Source organism: Centropristis striata, chromosome 15, assembly GCF_030273125.1.
Source record: "Centropristis striata isolate RG_2023a ecotype Rhode Island chromosome 15, C.striata_1.0, whole genome shotgun sequence".
NCBI classification, from domain to species: Eukaryota; Metazoa; Chordata; class Actinopteri; order Perciformes; family Serranidae; genus Centropristis; species Centropristis striata.
Window position 1 is genome coordinate 18,402,433 of NC_081531.1, and position 16,364 is coordinate 18,418,796.

Sequence of the window (16,364 nt, forward strand, 5' to 3'; positions counted from 1 at the left end):
GGACGGTATAATGTACAACTTTAAAAAAAAAGTTTTAGGATGTAAAATTTACAAGTTGTTCTGTAAAGATGTTGACATATGTACTGTATTTTTTACGGAAATATTCTGGTAACCACAGCTGCCAGTTTTTTTCTGTAAAAACAACGGGGCATTTTTACAGTCCAGCTTTAGTTTAGCTGATAGCTTTAATTACTTTTCAGGTCAATATTTAACATAAAAAACATAATCAATTTAAAATTCTTGGAAATTTTTTGCACCTCATAACAGTATGAATAGTTTAAATTAGGCAGTACCTCAACAACATTACAATGCTGCTTACATAAATGCATCAGTAATATATTTGTAATATATAAAAATCTAAGTGGGTACATCATGCATAATGAGTACTTTTGAAACATGATCCTGGTACTTTTGTACTTTACTAAGTAAGTTTTGAATGTAGGACTTTTACTTGTAGTGGAGTGATTCTGCAGTGTGGTATTAGTGAGTTAACGTAAATAAGGGATATGAATACTTTTTCAGCACTGTGATTATCATGAAGTGTTTAATCCGTATACTGTGACACCCAAGGTGATGAAGGTCTAAGGACTGAAAGGAAGGAATGAAAAGGAGAATTTGTAGGATTCTTTTCCTCTCATGATATACTACTTCTGCGTACCTGACCCAGTGCTAATTTTCAAGCCAATAAAACTATTCCCAGCCACTTCATATTCCACAATGACATAGGTCACTATGTTTGAATCAATATAATATGGATGAAATCCAATTCCTCACAAAAGTCTTTGGTGTGTCTGGATGTATCAATCAGAAATGATGCAATGGTACAAATCCAGAAATCATTACATTATTGAGTCACAAGCTGTGGCTCTTTGTGGCTCATCTCCCTCAGCAGAAAGTAGATTTCCCTGCACAGATCAATGAAAGCGCGATGGTGCATTAAAGGTGCATTAAGAAAGACTTTCACTGTTTTGTTGTGCAGAATGACGACAGCCGCTCATATCAGGCAGAGGGTCGACTGAGTTGAGTTATTGATCAGCATCCGTCACTCTGTGATTGCTCCTCCTGGATCTGGCTTTCAAAACTCACTCTCTGGACCAAACTTGCTCTTGAGTCTTCACCGGCTCATTGACAGCTTGACCCAAACAGTTCAAGGCTAAAAGGCCTCTGAAAAAAACAACTGAACAGTATTGTCTAGAAGGAATGAGGCCACGCACATAAGTAAACAGCACTTAAAGTAACATCCTGAACAGTCTTGAAAAAGGATGTTTAATATTTTATAGATAAATAGATGTATTGATGTATTACTGAAGTTATTAAACTTATTTAAGATCAATACATGCAGAAATGGACCAAAACAAAAATCCCAGATGGCTCACCAGAACTTAAAAGCTTGTAGGTTGGAAGGCAATGCAGGAAATGTTTTTATACAAGAGACAAATGTGTGTATAAAGAAGAAAAGTCTCAGCTACATTGGGAATTTGGATCATAATGTTTAATAATAATAATTTTAAATAATTTTATGAAGGCAGGAAAGTTCAACCTTTTCAGATGTAAGACGGCATCCAGCAGGGAGTCTGGATTTGACATGTTTGTTATCAGTTTCTGTACATGTAATGTTATAAAATTCAGTTTGACAGACTTCCCTACAAGGCCAGGAATATGTTTCTGATAGAATGATACGTTCTCCCTTTTTTATTGATTTTGTTCGCTTATCAGCAGTCAGATTTCAATATATTTGTGTCTATTCAGGAGTCAGGCAATTAACTGTAATATGTAATGTACTGTAAGTTTTGGGTTTTTATTTGATTTTCAACATTACATGCTTATAGGTTTAACATGAGGTTTATGAGATGCTTTATTATCTTCATTTTATAGGTGTTATTCATAAATAATAAGGGAAGGTATTTTGCTTTCAAAAATTACTGAAAATATGTGATTTAGTTAGTTGTAGTTAGTAGATGAGCTACATCAAAGATAATTATAATAAGTGGCATTAAGTACCAAAAGTTCAGAAATGAAAGACAATTCACACATTCATTAGGCAGACAAAGCAACAATAAATCAGGAATGGAACAGGCTCCAGAGTTCTATTAGATTTTAGAGCATTTTAAATAAATACAAAATTATAAAAATGGTTTGAGATAAGTTTGAGAGAAGGAGTAAAAGTGAAGAATTTATACCCTTATGATTCTGGCTCTGCTGTTCTATTGACCCTGCTGCTGTCCCTCTGAGTAAAATCAAAACTGAAGTGAACCTTTATTGAGTCTATGTGAGCATGAGTCTGCAGCTTTTCAGATTACTTTTATAACCCAGACTGACCTCTAGAGGATAAAAGCACAAGCTGCAGGTGTATCCAACCCTCCCCAAAAGTAAAGTACTTGAAAAGAAATTCTTGCTTTTGAAGTTTTTATATAAGTATTGTATATATTTTAATATTTTGTCTTGTTTATTCATGTTCTTGACCTCAATTAATTCAGCTTTAGCATAGGAGTTTGCATTTCATCTCTGGTTTCTCCAAACAAATGTTCTTACTAATGCTGTAGTACGTCGTTGCCAGTTATTCAGACGTACTTGATCAACATGTAAAAATAATGCACTTGAATAATGATGACATTAAAGTCAAAGGCATAACACTCTATTTTTTAATATTTAGTGATTGATCTTGTTGTAAATTGTTTTTATTTTGTCAATTTATTACAGACTGCATATTTGATGTATACATGTTCTATGTAGTCAGTTAATATTTTCAGTAAATAGCTTAAAAATATGTTTCATAGCTACATAAGTTTCCTTTTTTTATGTCCATATTGTTTTTGTGCCTTTTTGAATCAATGTATTTGTGTATGTTCGAAAAATATATATCGTCACCCTGTTAAAACATCTGCCTAATTAATTTTTTCAAGTTTTGCAGGAAACGTGTAACCTATGACATTTATTGATCATTTCACTCAAAAAGGATGTAACAAAGGATGGCTATTGGCATAGTAATAACACTGTGTGTAAATTATGTAACTTAAGAGAAATAAGTGACTTAGGCAATTTTTTGAACATGCCTTTGTGACTTAAGCAAGATATGGTAACACTTTATTTTGAAGGTGTCTACATAAGAGTCACTCAAGCCTGTCAGAAACATGACATGACAAGTATCAAGAGCATTAATGTTACTTCAAAGTGTCATTAATGTTCATGACACATCCCATGTCATGTTTATGACACGCTCATGTCACTCTTATGTAGACACCTTCAAAATAGTGTTACCATATCTTGCTTAAGTCACAAAGGCATGTTCAAAAAATTGCCTAAGTCACATTTTATTTTGACTTAGGCATATTAAATCCGCTTAAGTGACACACTTGACACAGGCCATTATTTTAAAGGGGTAAAATCACATGATCTGACAAACTGAGGATGTAGGCGATTTTACCATAGGTGGCCGGCGTCATGAGGAGATGATTTAGGAAAAAAACTAACAATTTTGACAAAAAATGACTGAGGCGATTATTTTAACAGTGTGATGATATATATTATATATATTTTATGTTTTTCTGTATGTGTGTATATTTATATTTATTTGTGTATTAAAGAAAAAAATCTGAAATTAATTAAAAAAACAAACAAACTCGAAACTGAAAGGTCAAAGTTGAAAACAAGGTGTGGTTTGTAGTCAGATGACCGGAACAAAACAAAGACGCACTTCCTGTTTGGTTCCTGCACGTTGTCCTTTTCCTCACCACTAATAAACCTCCACTTCGCTGTGAGAACAGAGAAAATCGTCAACATGCCGAAAGCCAAGAAGTCCGGGAAGAGAAAGAACTTCGATTACAACCAAGATCGGAAGAAGATGAAGAAACAGTTCATCAAGAAATACAATCCGAGGATAGAAAAGTAAGCCAGGAACGTCACGTTAGCACGTTAGCTAATGCTAGCTAATAGTAGGCATGTTGACACCATGTGAGGGGGTTTACTGAAGCCTTTTACCGGGTGTTTGTTTGTAGTTTATCTTTTATACAGTGGTGGGAGAAATATTCAAACCATTTCCTTAACTGAAAGTAGAAACATACGGGTCATTAACGTTATTTAAAAGTGCTGACTCAAAACCAAACCTTATAAAAGTACAAAAGTATTATCAATAAAATGGCCTTAAAGTATTAAAAGTAATCATAATGCAGACTTATATAGTCTTAATAGTATTGTGTTTTTCTATACTTTGGGTAGATATATATTACTGCGTCATGTCATGACTGTTGGTCAATTAATTTGCAATACAGCAGTTTTGCACCAAATTATTGCCCTTCTGTATATATTGTATCATTTATCGTTAATATGTATAGATAGTTTTTTTTATCTGATTTATTTTTAGTTCTATTTTATTTTATGCTCATTCCATTTATCTATTTTTATGTTCCCTGAGGCTCATTCCGTCAATGCTGCTGTAACACACAAATTAAGTCTATCTATCTATCTATCTATCTATCTATCTATCTATCTATCTATCTGTCTGAAAGAAGTAACTACTAAGTTATTGTGGAAAAATGTCCTTCTAAAATCTAGTGAAGTAGAAGTATACAATAGTATACTGGAAAACGAAGTACAAATATGTCAAAATTCTACAGAAATACAGTACGAGAGTTACTTCCCATCACTGCTTTCATATACATGAGTAGACATTAAAGGTTTTCTCCAGGTGGGTGAGTTGTTGCTAACATTAACTAATATTGTCATGGTTGATTAATATGGAGATTTTTTTTTCAGTGATTCAATCAATCACTCACTCTATAAATATTGTAATAATGATTGAATATGGCCAGGCAGCCAGCGTTTAGGTTTGGTTTTTGTTTACGGCAAGTCAGACCATTATCAGAAATGTGTAAAGTATACAAGACCATCAGCACAAATTAGGAATGCTGCTTTATCGTAAATAATATATTCCCACAGTTCTGTTCAGTTATCATAAAATACTTATAATTATAAAGGCTTATAGTATGCAAACAAATGTGTCTTTTACTAGAAAGAAAGTAAATCCTTGGAACGTTGTGTATGCCTTTTATTATAAGATGCATCCCTAAAAAAACAAAACTTCTAACTGGTAGATTGAGATATAAAAGTAAAGAGCGGTTCCCTTTTGGTCAAATATTAAATAGAATCAAACAAAACAGGCAGTTTTTGTGTAATTTGAGCGTCAGCTTTGTCCTGGGCTGCTCCTGCAGAAGCACTGTTGTGAGTTCAGTTGATGACATTGTGTGTCTAACTTGTCCTCTCGCTCAGTCGACAGATTCGAAATGCGTGGGACGACAAGAAGTCAACGGCCACAAATCTGCGGGAGATGGGTCTGGCTTTCGATCCAAACCGCACGCTGCCAATAAAGAAAAAGAGCGTAAGTGAATGCTGTGGTTCTCTTGCCAGTTTCCTGTGGTTTTATTATTTTATTTTTTCCACATGGTTCTTCTAAACAGCACTACAGATTCAAGTGTCATATATCCACATCCACAATATTCAACATAGGTCTCTGCGACATCACCTGAAATGACTTTTGATTGTCACATTTACCCTGATGACAATTAAAGAGATGATCACAACATTTTCCATCATTGCTGTGAAAAACATAAATAATTTATTGTACCGGACAATAAAAAAGTTAAAATTTGAAATTATACATTATGACTCAGTGTGTAATTTAACACATTTAGTAAAATATACCTAGTCGTGTTTAACCTTCAGCCACATTGTCTGCCTCAACATATCTAGATATCTGCAGCATCACCTGTTATTTATGTCATGAAAGACCGTCGTACTGACATCATACCAGCAACCTTACACCATTCATGGTTTCCCAGTAATAACCTAGGCTCTGGCGCCCCGACAGAGTCTAATCTGTCCCACTGTAGTCTCATGTGCCTCACTAACGTCACATTTCAGCCTACTGAAAGTATATTTACACGAATCATAATGGAGTTATTTTGCGTTGTGTTGCCGTTGCTCACCTCTCCTTCCTCCGACGAGACATGCACACACATTTACACACTTGCATACATGCACTGAATTTACCGATCTGCCCTCCCCACTTCTCAGCTTCAAATCAATTCCAGCAATTCTGTATCAGTCCCGTCCCCACATGATCGCTCCGTGTGCGTCTTGTGTGTGCGTGGCGAACTAAATACTCTCAACCTGTCCAGCCGGTCAGAGATCCAAACACGCTGTTGCATACGCCGTTCGGTAGCCGCAAGCTAACTTAAGCAAACAATTACAAAACATAACAATTTAATCACAAAAAGCTATTCTGTGACAAATTACTTCCTGTTGCTAAACACATGCAGCTTTGAAAATAGGAGCACAGTGTGTTAACAGAATCCACCACAAAATGTACTGTCAAAATAAGATGCCTTAAATAAAACATAAAATAACCCCTTTCTCCTTTAAAATAATTCTTAAAATATGCAATCATTAAGATCAGTGTATATGACGGAATAGTAATAGCATTAGAATGTGTGAGAGGCCACCAAATTTGGGCTTTTATGGGAAAAAAATTCTCCTGGGGGGGGGGGGGGGGGGGGGGCGCATACCCCTGGACTCCGCTTGCTAGCTATTTTCCAGTGGAAAGCCCTGTTTAGAGGAATTAAAAATGTCACAGTAGGATAACAAAGATTCAAGAATAATAATTCAGTTTCAATGTCTATACCTGTAGAATATTTCAAAGCGTTTTAAGAAATATATTAATATTTATTTTTAATTCAATAACTCTTGTTTACATTTCAAATTAAAAGCTGTTCTGTGGACACCATCACTTAACATTTAACTTCTTTAAAGATTATTTTTTAGGCATTTTTATGCTTTATTGACAGTGACAGAGTGAAAGGGGGTGACAGAGGGGAAGACATGCGGCAAAGGGAGCTCAGGCCGAACCCGGCTCCGCTGCAGCAAGGCCTCAGCCTACATGGCAAGCGCTCTACCAGTGTGAGCCACTGGGACGCCCCCATTTAACTTCTTAACACAAGACAAGCAATGTTGTCCGTGTGGACATCATACATGAGCCTCAGCAGTTCAGTGAGGGGCATAAGTGGTGTACTCCCTTTTTCCGGAGAGAGGAGGCGTCACAAGCATTGATTGATTGAAGCATTTATTTGTTAGAGGGATCAAGGTTTATTGCGTCATTAAGTGTTGGTGAGATAATGAGGACACAGTTAAACCAATTTCTTTGCTGCTCTTCTGTATGTTAAAAGAAACATGTTTTTTAATATACAGCATTGCATGAAACACATTTAGTAGATAACAGTCTTAAATTAAAGATTGCAGTGTTGTTGTGTTTTTATCAGCCATGTGGTCAAGGTAGGCATATCAGCTGCTTTCACATCTTAAATTGAACAGGGCATCTGCTATATGCGCCGGCTGAGACGCCTTTTAAATGGTGTGCATATTACGCCTACTTGGTGCTCCACTAGCATATACTGGTAATGGTGCAGACCCAGTAAAACAGGAAAATCTAATTTATTTAGCCTCTTTTGACTATGATATGTCTATTTTAAGCAGATATGAACATTGAACATATTGCTGCATCTGAAACAACCTGCTTCTGACTATGGATTGAATTACTGCACAGCTCTGCTATTTTCTAACAGTTTGGGGCAGTCATGCCCTTTTTGTTCAATAAAATGTCCAAGTATTCAATTTATTCCTCTGTCGTGGTGTAATCTCTGAAATGTGCGTTAGCTACACTGATTTTGACAACCACTCTGAATTGGTCATTCAAGAACTTGTTTATCCATGTCCCATCATATTAAATTAATCAATTGGTGTCTGCAAAAATGTATTTTTGTTCTGAATATGACCAGGATCTCTGTCAGTCTCTCTCTGTTGCCTTCTGATCAGCACGCAGAATCAGTGGCTGAATAATTGTATTCTTTAAAAGTCCCAATTCAGCTGATGGATTCACGTTTGGCAAGTTCATAAAAGGCTTTTCTTAGTCAAACATAAATCAATAAATGTATCCAACAGGTCGGGATTTTCAAACATCTATCTTCATGGTCTGTAGTTTTCATTTGTGCCAGAAGGGAGCATCAGAGTGGTGGTTTTGTGTGATCAAACATATGCAAAACTAGAAAAAAATCTCCTTTTAAACAAATGCCCACTACAGAGCCATTAAATGTATTATTTGAAACCTACATGAAAAAACTTGTTTAACTATTTATTAATCTGGATGTATTATTTTGCATTTTGTTTTACAACCTGTGGTCAGTTAAAGTTTTACATGTCCTCTGGGCTGCAGCTTGTTTTCCACCAGTCTAAGACACCTTTTAATTTAGTAAAGTTAAGACACTGAGCATCCCTTAAAATTACATTTTTTTGTGTCCCCTGGGCTCAGGAAAGGGACAGTAAGTGTGTGGTTTCTGGGAATGGCATCACTGATAATTAAAAAACCCACATTTTCACCTGTCATGCCACATTATAGAAGACAATGGGTTTCCTCAATTGTCGCAGAAACAGAGCACACTGGATGATGATGTCTGTTGTTTTAGGGCTGGGGATATGGACCAAAAGGCATATCCTGATATATTTAGGCTGAATATCGATATACGAAATGTATCCCAATATTTTTTTTGCAAAGTGAGAGCAAATGTTCAAAGTCAAAGCCAAATATGACATGTCACATGTAGTTTTATTGAAACCGTTTATTTAAGTGAACATAACTACGGTATAACAGGAGTCAAAGCTCCATAAAGTGCACATTTAAATAAAAAAAAAACTTAAATGAAAATAGCCTAAGAAAAAAATAGGCCAATCTTTTTCTGAAATAAATGTATTTGTATGAGAAAAAGAATAACAAACATTACAAAATAACTAAATATGACAAACCCTAGTAAGGGCAGCATTTATATATAAAAAAAAATGGGCTCAGCTACTAGAGCGGTCGTCCACTGATCGGGAGGTCGGTGATTCGATCCCCGACCATGACAGCCTACATGTCGAAGTATCCTTGAGCAAGATACTGAACCCCAAATTGCTCCCGATGCTGCGTTCATTGGTGTATGAATGAATTCCAAATGGTGGCAAGTGGCACCGTTAAGGGTAAACTCTGCCACCTGTATGAACGTGTGTGTGTGTGTGTGTGTGTGTGTGTGTGTGTGTGTGTGTGTGAGCGTGTGAGTGAGTGTGTGTGTGAGAGAATGGGTGAATGAGCACAGTCTGTAGTGTAAATTGAACTATATATCGATTTTTGTGATATGGTCTAATTCCATGTCACATTTAAAACATATCGATATATTTTTTATATCGCCCAAGCCAACATTGTTTCCTTCATAATGTGTTTTTCTTCACACATGTAGCTCCTCCGGGCAGAAAAAGAGACTAAAGCTCCTGTCGGCATCGTGACCAAGCCCTACGTTATCAACCGTAAGTCATTGCTTTTGAAGACTTCATCTTGTAGAGTAATAGGCATTTTCTTTTTTTTATCTCCAAGTTTCGTCAATAGGCATTTGTTAGAGATGTATCCTTTAATTAAACATTTCAGATCAGAGTTTAAAAATATGTATGGTGCAACACAGCTACTATAATAGCTTTCATTTAGCAATTAACAGCACATATTTGCATCTACAAGTGTATATGAAAGCTCCATGTGAACTTGCACTGCCTCTGATTAAGGTGAAATGAATTGCCTTCAGTCAGAGTGTCCACTGTTGAACATGCTGGTAAAGCCTGTGCAGTTCTATACTGATGTTTTCTTTCACTTCATGTCACCGCTCTTGTTAGTCGCCTTTTTGTATTCGAAGGCTGTTTGACACCACTTCCAAGGATCTTTTCATTTTATTCAGCTGGGCACGCAATGTGATTTCAGCCTAATTAGACCAATTTGAAAGAAAGCAGAGCTTCACTTCACTTGCAGCGTGTTTTTGTTATTCTGCTCGGTTGTATAGAAGCTCTGAGGAGTCGGCCTTCAGCGGCAGCTGCTCTGGATTCCTATGCAAGATGACTTTTATTCCTCCAGTAACATTGATGGTGCTTTTAATAATGTGTTGAATATTTCATTCTGGTGTCAAGTTCATCATTTATTTTAATGCCCTTGTCCTCTCACCAAAATTACACAGGAAAAGGGAAAAGGAAAAAAGAAATCCGATGAATCATTTAAAGCCAAAAAGATCGAAAATTTGATGAATCTTTAACATCTGTAAGAGAGTAATACTCAACGTACATGGTGCTGGGTGGCCCACTGACACTTCTTTACGTTGAATCTAAATAAGGTGCCAAGAGTGCATAAACACATCAAGATCAGCTTGTTTATAAGGGAAAAAAGTGCCAGGGGAGGATCCCCAGTACTCACCGTCAGAGGTCCATGCGATTTATCTGATAAATATTAGTCATTTTGCAAAGTACCCCTTCTGGCCTGATACTAGTTGATTATGCCGGCCTTGTGGCTTCTTTTACAACCTGATTTGTGTTTTTCTTTATTGGTTTTGAGCAGAGCTGGAGGAGGAGGCCAACCGTCCAGAGAAAGATACAAAAACACTGTCTTCCGACCTGATCGAGTACGCTCAGTACATGATCCGAGAACACAAGGACAACTTCAAGGTAAGAGCAGCGACGTGTTGCGATGAGATTAAATGACCACACCGGCGGTTTTGCATGATTTAGCCCAGTATTTGAATTGAGCACATTTAGCTATTCTGCAAAGCTTTAGTTTTAGGCCGTCATTACAACACTGATTTTATTCATCTATTGGTTTCCACTGATTTCAATTTATTCTGACTCTTGACTTCAAACCTGTTCCATGTAAATGATCCCCAGCACCCCAGTGAATTATTGACCGCCAACATCAGACGAGATTCATACACTCATGCATTCATACAAGCCTTCAGTCAGAAAGAGCAGACTTTCACTGAGCAAAGGCTACATATTTGATAGAGGCTGAACAATACTGTTTAATTTAGGGCTGATATAGGTATTTGGTAGTTAAAAACAAGCTCAGCTTCTGTTAACATATATCATTATTTGATAGGGTGGAATAAATGTGTTTTAAAGATTCTTGACCCAGATAAATCCAGCAAGTGTTTATGTGCCTGACTATTCATAGAGCTCTATGTTATCTTTTGTCAGAGCCCGGTTCGTGGTTTCCCCATGTTCCCAGTCTTTATGCTAAGCTTATCATACAGACGAGAGAGTGGTATCTGTGGTCTGTGTTCACCATTCAAAAAGGGACATTGGAGGATTTGGGGCTGCAGATATAACAATGTTGTTATTACATATACAGTAGTGTTCAATATAATTGCAGTCCAATGTGACTAACCAGATTATTCCAGGTTTTTAGTATATTATTTATTGCTACATGGCAAACAATTTACCAGTAGGTGCAGTAGATTCTCAGAAAACCAACAAGACTCAGCATTCGTGATATGCAGCTCTTAAGGCTGTGCAATTGGGCAATTAGTTGAAAGGGGTGTGTTAAAAAATATAGCAGTGTCTGCCGTTGACTTTACAAACTCAAAACTATTTTGTACAAACTTTTTTGTTTCTAGGATTTAGATATCCTGTGAATCACTAAACTAATATTCAGTTGTATGACCACAGTTTTTTTTTTTTATAACTGCTTCACATCTGTTTGGCATGGAGTCAACCACTTGTGGCACCTTTCAGCTGTTATTCCACTCCAAGATTCTTTAACAACATTCCACGATTCATTCACATTTCTTGGTTTTGTTTCAGAAACAGCGTTTTTGATGTCACCCCACAAGTTCTCAATTGGATTAAGGTCCAGGGATTGGGCTGGCCACTCCATAACATCAATGTTGCTCATTTACTAGTGTGTTTGGGGTCATTGTCTTGTTGAAACACCCATTTCAAGGGCATGTCCTCTTCAGCATAAGGCAACAAAGTACAAAGTAAAGCAGCAAAGTATTTTGACATATGCAAACTGATCCATGATCCCTGGTATGCGATAAATAGGCCCAACACCATAGTTGAAGATCCCTGTGTATGTGCCCTTTTGACTTTTATCATTTACTTGCTTTCCACACTTGCGTTTCACTTCTCGTGCATCGATACGCTATAGCTGAACAGCCATTAAAGTGATTCCTCTCACAACTAGCTCTATTGACAGTGCCACATTCATTAGGTCTGAAAAAGTCTTAAAGTTGACTTGAAACTTAATATGACCTGCTGGGATTTTTACATGAGGTATCAATATAAGATATTCACTGGCTGAACTTCAGCTGCAATGTCTGGAAACTTTATGGAAAACAGTTTCTCTGATGGTGCATTCAAGGACACCAACATCTGAGATAAGAGGGCCGACTGCCAAGGTCTAAGATGTTTTCTTTGTACTTTCCTAGACGTGCTCACTGCAAAGGAAACTTAATTTGTCAGTTGAATATTTTTTTGTTGGATGATAACAACCTTCCTTGGAAGGTTTTAAAGGTAGCTGCACATCTGAAGGACATATGCGGTTTCAGCTGCATGATATTTTTTCATACCTGCTGACTTTGGTTTTTCTCATAACTTTAGATTGAAGGGACATGCTGGTGCACATTACAGACCGTGCTGAGAAGAGCTTAGTGTGTTTTTAGTTCTTTATTGCTCAGAGCGCTGAGTAGCAGAAGTTTAAATTACTTCAGTGTTTATCAGAAAAGTGCCTCATTCAAATGGATTTTCAACAGTTGCTTCAAATGGGACTGAGTCGTCACAGGGAGCACTGCCAAGTCACAATCAGTCAATAACAGAGGATATTGTGTGTGAGTGTGTGCATAGTTTTACTGCAAAGAAATATCCTTCAATAGAACAATATTCCATCCCTGACTTTAAATTCTGAAAATCTGAGTCAGTTACCTGCCTTTGATGGCTGCGAATAGTTGTATAACCGTCCTCTAAAAATGTATTTTTGTGTTCTATAATCCAGGGAAGTTTTAAACTGGTAAGGTTTTAGGTTTTTACTTTAGTTCAGACCTGAAAGGAACATTTTCTTCCTGAAAAATGACTTTAAATGTAGGATTAGTCTTTTTAACAGCAGCACTAGGAACCACGTCTCAACACTGGTGTACAAGGATCAGATATCTCATCTTTTTTTCATCTCATCATTTTTATAAGACACTCATTATACTCTGATGCACCTCTGACTTTTTGTCTAACACAGGATCGTTTTAAATCTAGTGAAAAAAGTCCAGCTGTACTTTTATACTGAATCCGTAGCGAATGTTTAACTTTTTTCTGCAGACCTTTGAGCGGTTATATTGTAATTATATCACAACAATATGGGTTTATTTTGGGTACATACTGCTTTAATGTAGTCATCCAGGCAGAGCTCCTGGAGAAGACAGTGAAATTTACTGAGCTGTGTGCATCTCCAGCTGATATTATATATCCAGACATGATGATCTTTTGTATTTCTGACATATCTGGGACTTCTACACCAGGTACAGAGCAGCAGTATGGTTATTTTGGCATAAATTACAGAAAGCGCTGATGGCATTGTTTACACTGGTGCATCCTGTGCAACGAATAAACACAAAAGTGATCCTGCGGTGAAACTTGTCGGGTGATTAAAATAAAAATAAAAAGGTTCTGTAATGCACAGTGATGCGTGCACGTTGCATATGGCACAATCTGGCTTGCAACAGTCTAGGGAAAGCTTGTTTTTTATCTTAGCCAATTGCCAGAAATGCCTTTTCTATGTAACTGAAGGGGCTGTTGATCACTTGCAGCCACTACTGTCTAGAAGAGTGATCAGTTAGCGGGGATTGACGATATAAACTAATCAATAACCAAGCATGAGAGGTCCTTGAGCTGACAGTACTTTATGTGCACAAACAATATTTAGCTTATTGGTCTCATAGTATGAGAGATTAGCTGCAGACAGACGAACGGACAGACGGATGGATGGACAGACATGCATGCACGCACACACCCCCCCACTCTTATGCTTGCCTGAAATAATAACGATGAGAAACTAAGCCATGTCTTGCAGTTGAGAGCGGAGTCTGACATTTGTTATGTTGTAAAAAAAAAAATTCTAAAATAAACCCCTTTGATTTACCTTTAACAACATGACATATCCTCTTGCACCAGCCTCGCGACAAACACTGCATGTGTTGCCTCACTTGTTGTTGAGGTTACTACGAATAGTAAAGTCAATATTTCAGTATTTTCATCCAAGCGATACAACCTCAATCTTGTTAAACCCTTTTTTAAATATATAATATTGATATATAATATTATAAATTGTATCTACTGACTATTTTGAATCAAGGAAGTAACTGAAAAAAAATCTCGATCTGGCTGTTTGCTGTTACAGTCCAGAACACAGGTCTATTACTCCAGTTTAAACCACCCTCTTCTTTATCCTCCTTGCAGGCGATGGCCAGGGATGAGAAGAACTATTACCAGGACACACCCAAACAGATCAAGAGGAAAATAAACGAGTACAAGCGCTGCCACCCGCAGCACTATGAAGCCTTCATCAACTCCCTAGCTTCCTCAGAGCCAATGGCCAAGTAGAGGCATTGGCAACTTCAGTTTCTGGACTTAATGTCATACTCTGTATCACAATCTAATTTTGGGGAGACTGTCAGCAGTGCAAACTGGACAGAAGTCCATTGTGAGGAGAGCAGATTCACACCACCCATAATCAGAATAACCAACAGTGACAGGAAGTGGAGAAGTGCTGGAGCACTGAGGCTTGAGCATGACTACTTGTCTTCTTATGGACCTTAAAGGACCTTTTTCTGTTACTTTCCTTTCAAGATTTCCTGTTTATCTGATCTCAAGTCTGTGTTATCAATGTCAAACATGACTGACGGAGATGTATTTTTAATGTGTCATTTAAATACCTTGAAGTTTATTTCGCATGTGTTTTTTTTTTTTCCTCTGGGATTTGATGTATCCTTGCCTACACACACTGGAGAGTTCTCTGATATTTCCCATGGTTTCTTGATCCTCACACAGGACGCATTAGATCTTCAGTTACAGCATCAAATGTTAATTTCGCTCTGCAGTATCGTGTTTTGAACGGCAGCAAAGATGCTTGTGTTGAAAAAACATGTTTCCAGCTACATCACACATAGAAAGATCTATTTATAGCACAGTGAACCAATTGAAAGTCAGGGTAGAATAACAAGGTTTAGGTCGGTATGTATGAAAGCTTGTTTTCATTTCCACTCTCACATGTTATGGAAACATTTTGTGTAATTGTAATATTAGATTATTTAAATAAAATAGAAAACTAAAAATATTCAAATCAAATAAAGCCAGCAGGAGAGAAAAAACCATTCCATATTAGTGCAACCATTTTCCTTGTTTCTAAATAAAAGATATAATTTCAATTTCATCACAATTATTTTAAGCCTTTGTGGAAGAATTTGTGGTTGCAAACTTGTCACTTCTGTGAAATGGTCTTCTCCAAATGGGTTTGTGTCAAAGATCCATAGCCCAGAGTGAATAAGCTGAGTCATAATAACTTGTTTATGTAGAAAACAAACCAGTTAAGTGTCCTTTGAAGGTGCTAAAAGAGGCATAAGATTGATTCCATCAGTCGAGACAAAAGTGCAAACAGACAGCATTGAGATAGAAAATTGACCATGACCGGGTCATAAACACTAAAGAAGGCTTTGAGTGTTGATCTTTTTGAAAAGAAATTAACCCCAGTGATGGCTTTTGAAATAAACAAGAAATTTTGTTGGAATGAGATTCTCTGAAGAAGGCATGTGGAGACAGATGGTCTCCGCCTCCTGGAAAGGACACAAAGGCTTACTGGATCAGTCTGGTGATGTTTAATTTTTTGCTTCCAAAAGCAATAATAAGCTAGTCCATCTCAATTTTTTTAATTCATGTTTAAAGGGGTAATCAGTAATTTCCTAAAACATCTGGTTTTTATGAAACATTACTAAAACAATGCTCCGGTGCAATGGTTCCAAACATTGGAATTAGTGTTTTTTAGAGTCCTTAAGAGTTAAATTGGTCAGGTTATTCACAAGAGGTATGTATGAAGAATTGTTTTTTCCTGCTCTCCTATACTGTTTATCTTTCAACACATCCACAAAGGCTTACCCTCCCTCTCTTTCATAACTTTTATAATTTCAGAAATATTTCACATATTCTGGAATATTTTCTACATTCAAATGAATAGGGAACATGACAAATATTGATGTCTTCTGACACATTTTCATGCGTTAATTACTCATTCATGCTTTCAGCTAGACCCTCCATTCAAACCATAAAATGTTCCCCAGCTTTCCAACATTCTACATGTCATTCAACTTTCAGATCCCATTAAAACCTTTAGAAATATTTAACCTTATTTGGAGCTTACTCACATTGTGTATTGCACGGAAAGCGAGTTGATTTCACAGCTAGTGTGGAGAGGAGCAACTTTATGAAAAAACTAATTTCAA

At 36.8% G+C, this 16,364-nt stretch overlaps 1 protein-coding gene across 1 annotated transcript; it reads left to right on the forward strand.

Annotated features, from left to right (window-relative positions):
- The first annotated feature begins 3,682 nt into the window (after positions 1 to 3,682).
- Positions 3,683 to 14,815, forward strand: nop16 (NOP16 nucleolar protein homolog (yeast)). The gene is made up of 5 exons (XM_059352394.1): positions 3,683 to 3,885; positions 5,266 to 5,374; positions 9,318 to 9,384; positions 10,451 to 10,557; positions 14,329 to 14,815. The coding sequence occupies exons 1-5, from the start codon at positions 3,779 to 3,781 to the stop codon at positions 14,470 to 14,472; spliced, it is 534 nt and encodes a 177-aa protein (XP_059208377.1). The 5' UTR covers positions 3,683 to 3,778; the 3' UTR covers positions 14,473 to 14,815.
- Positions 14,816 to 16,364: the final 1,549 nt, after the last annotated feature.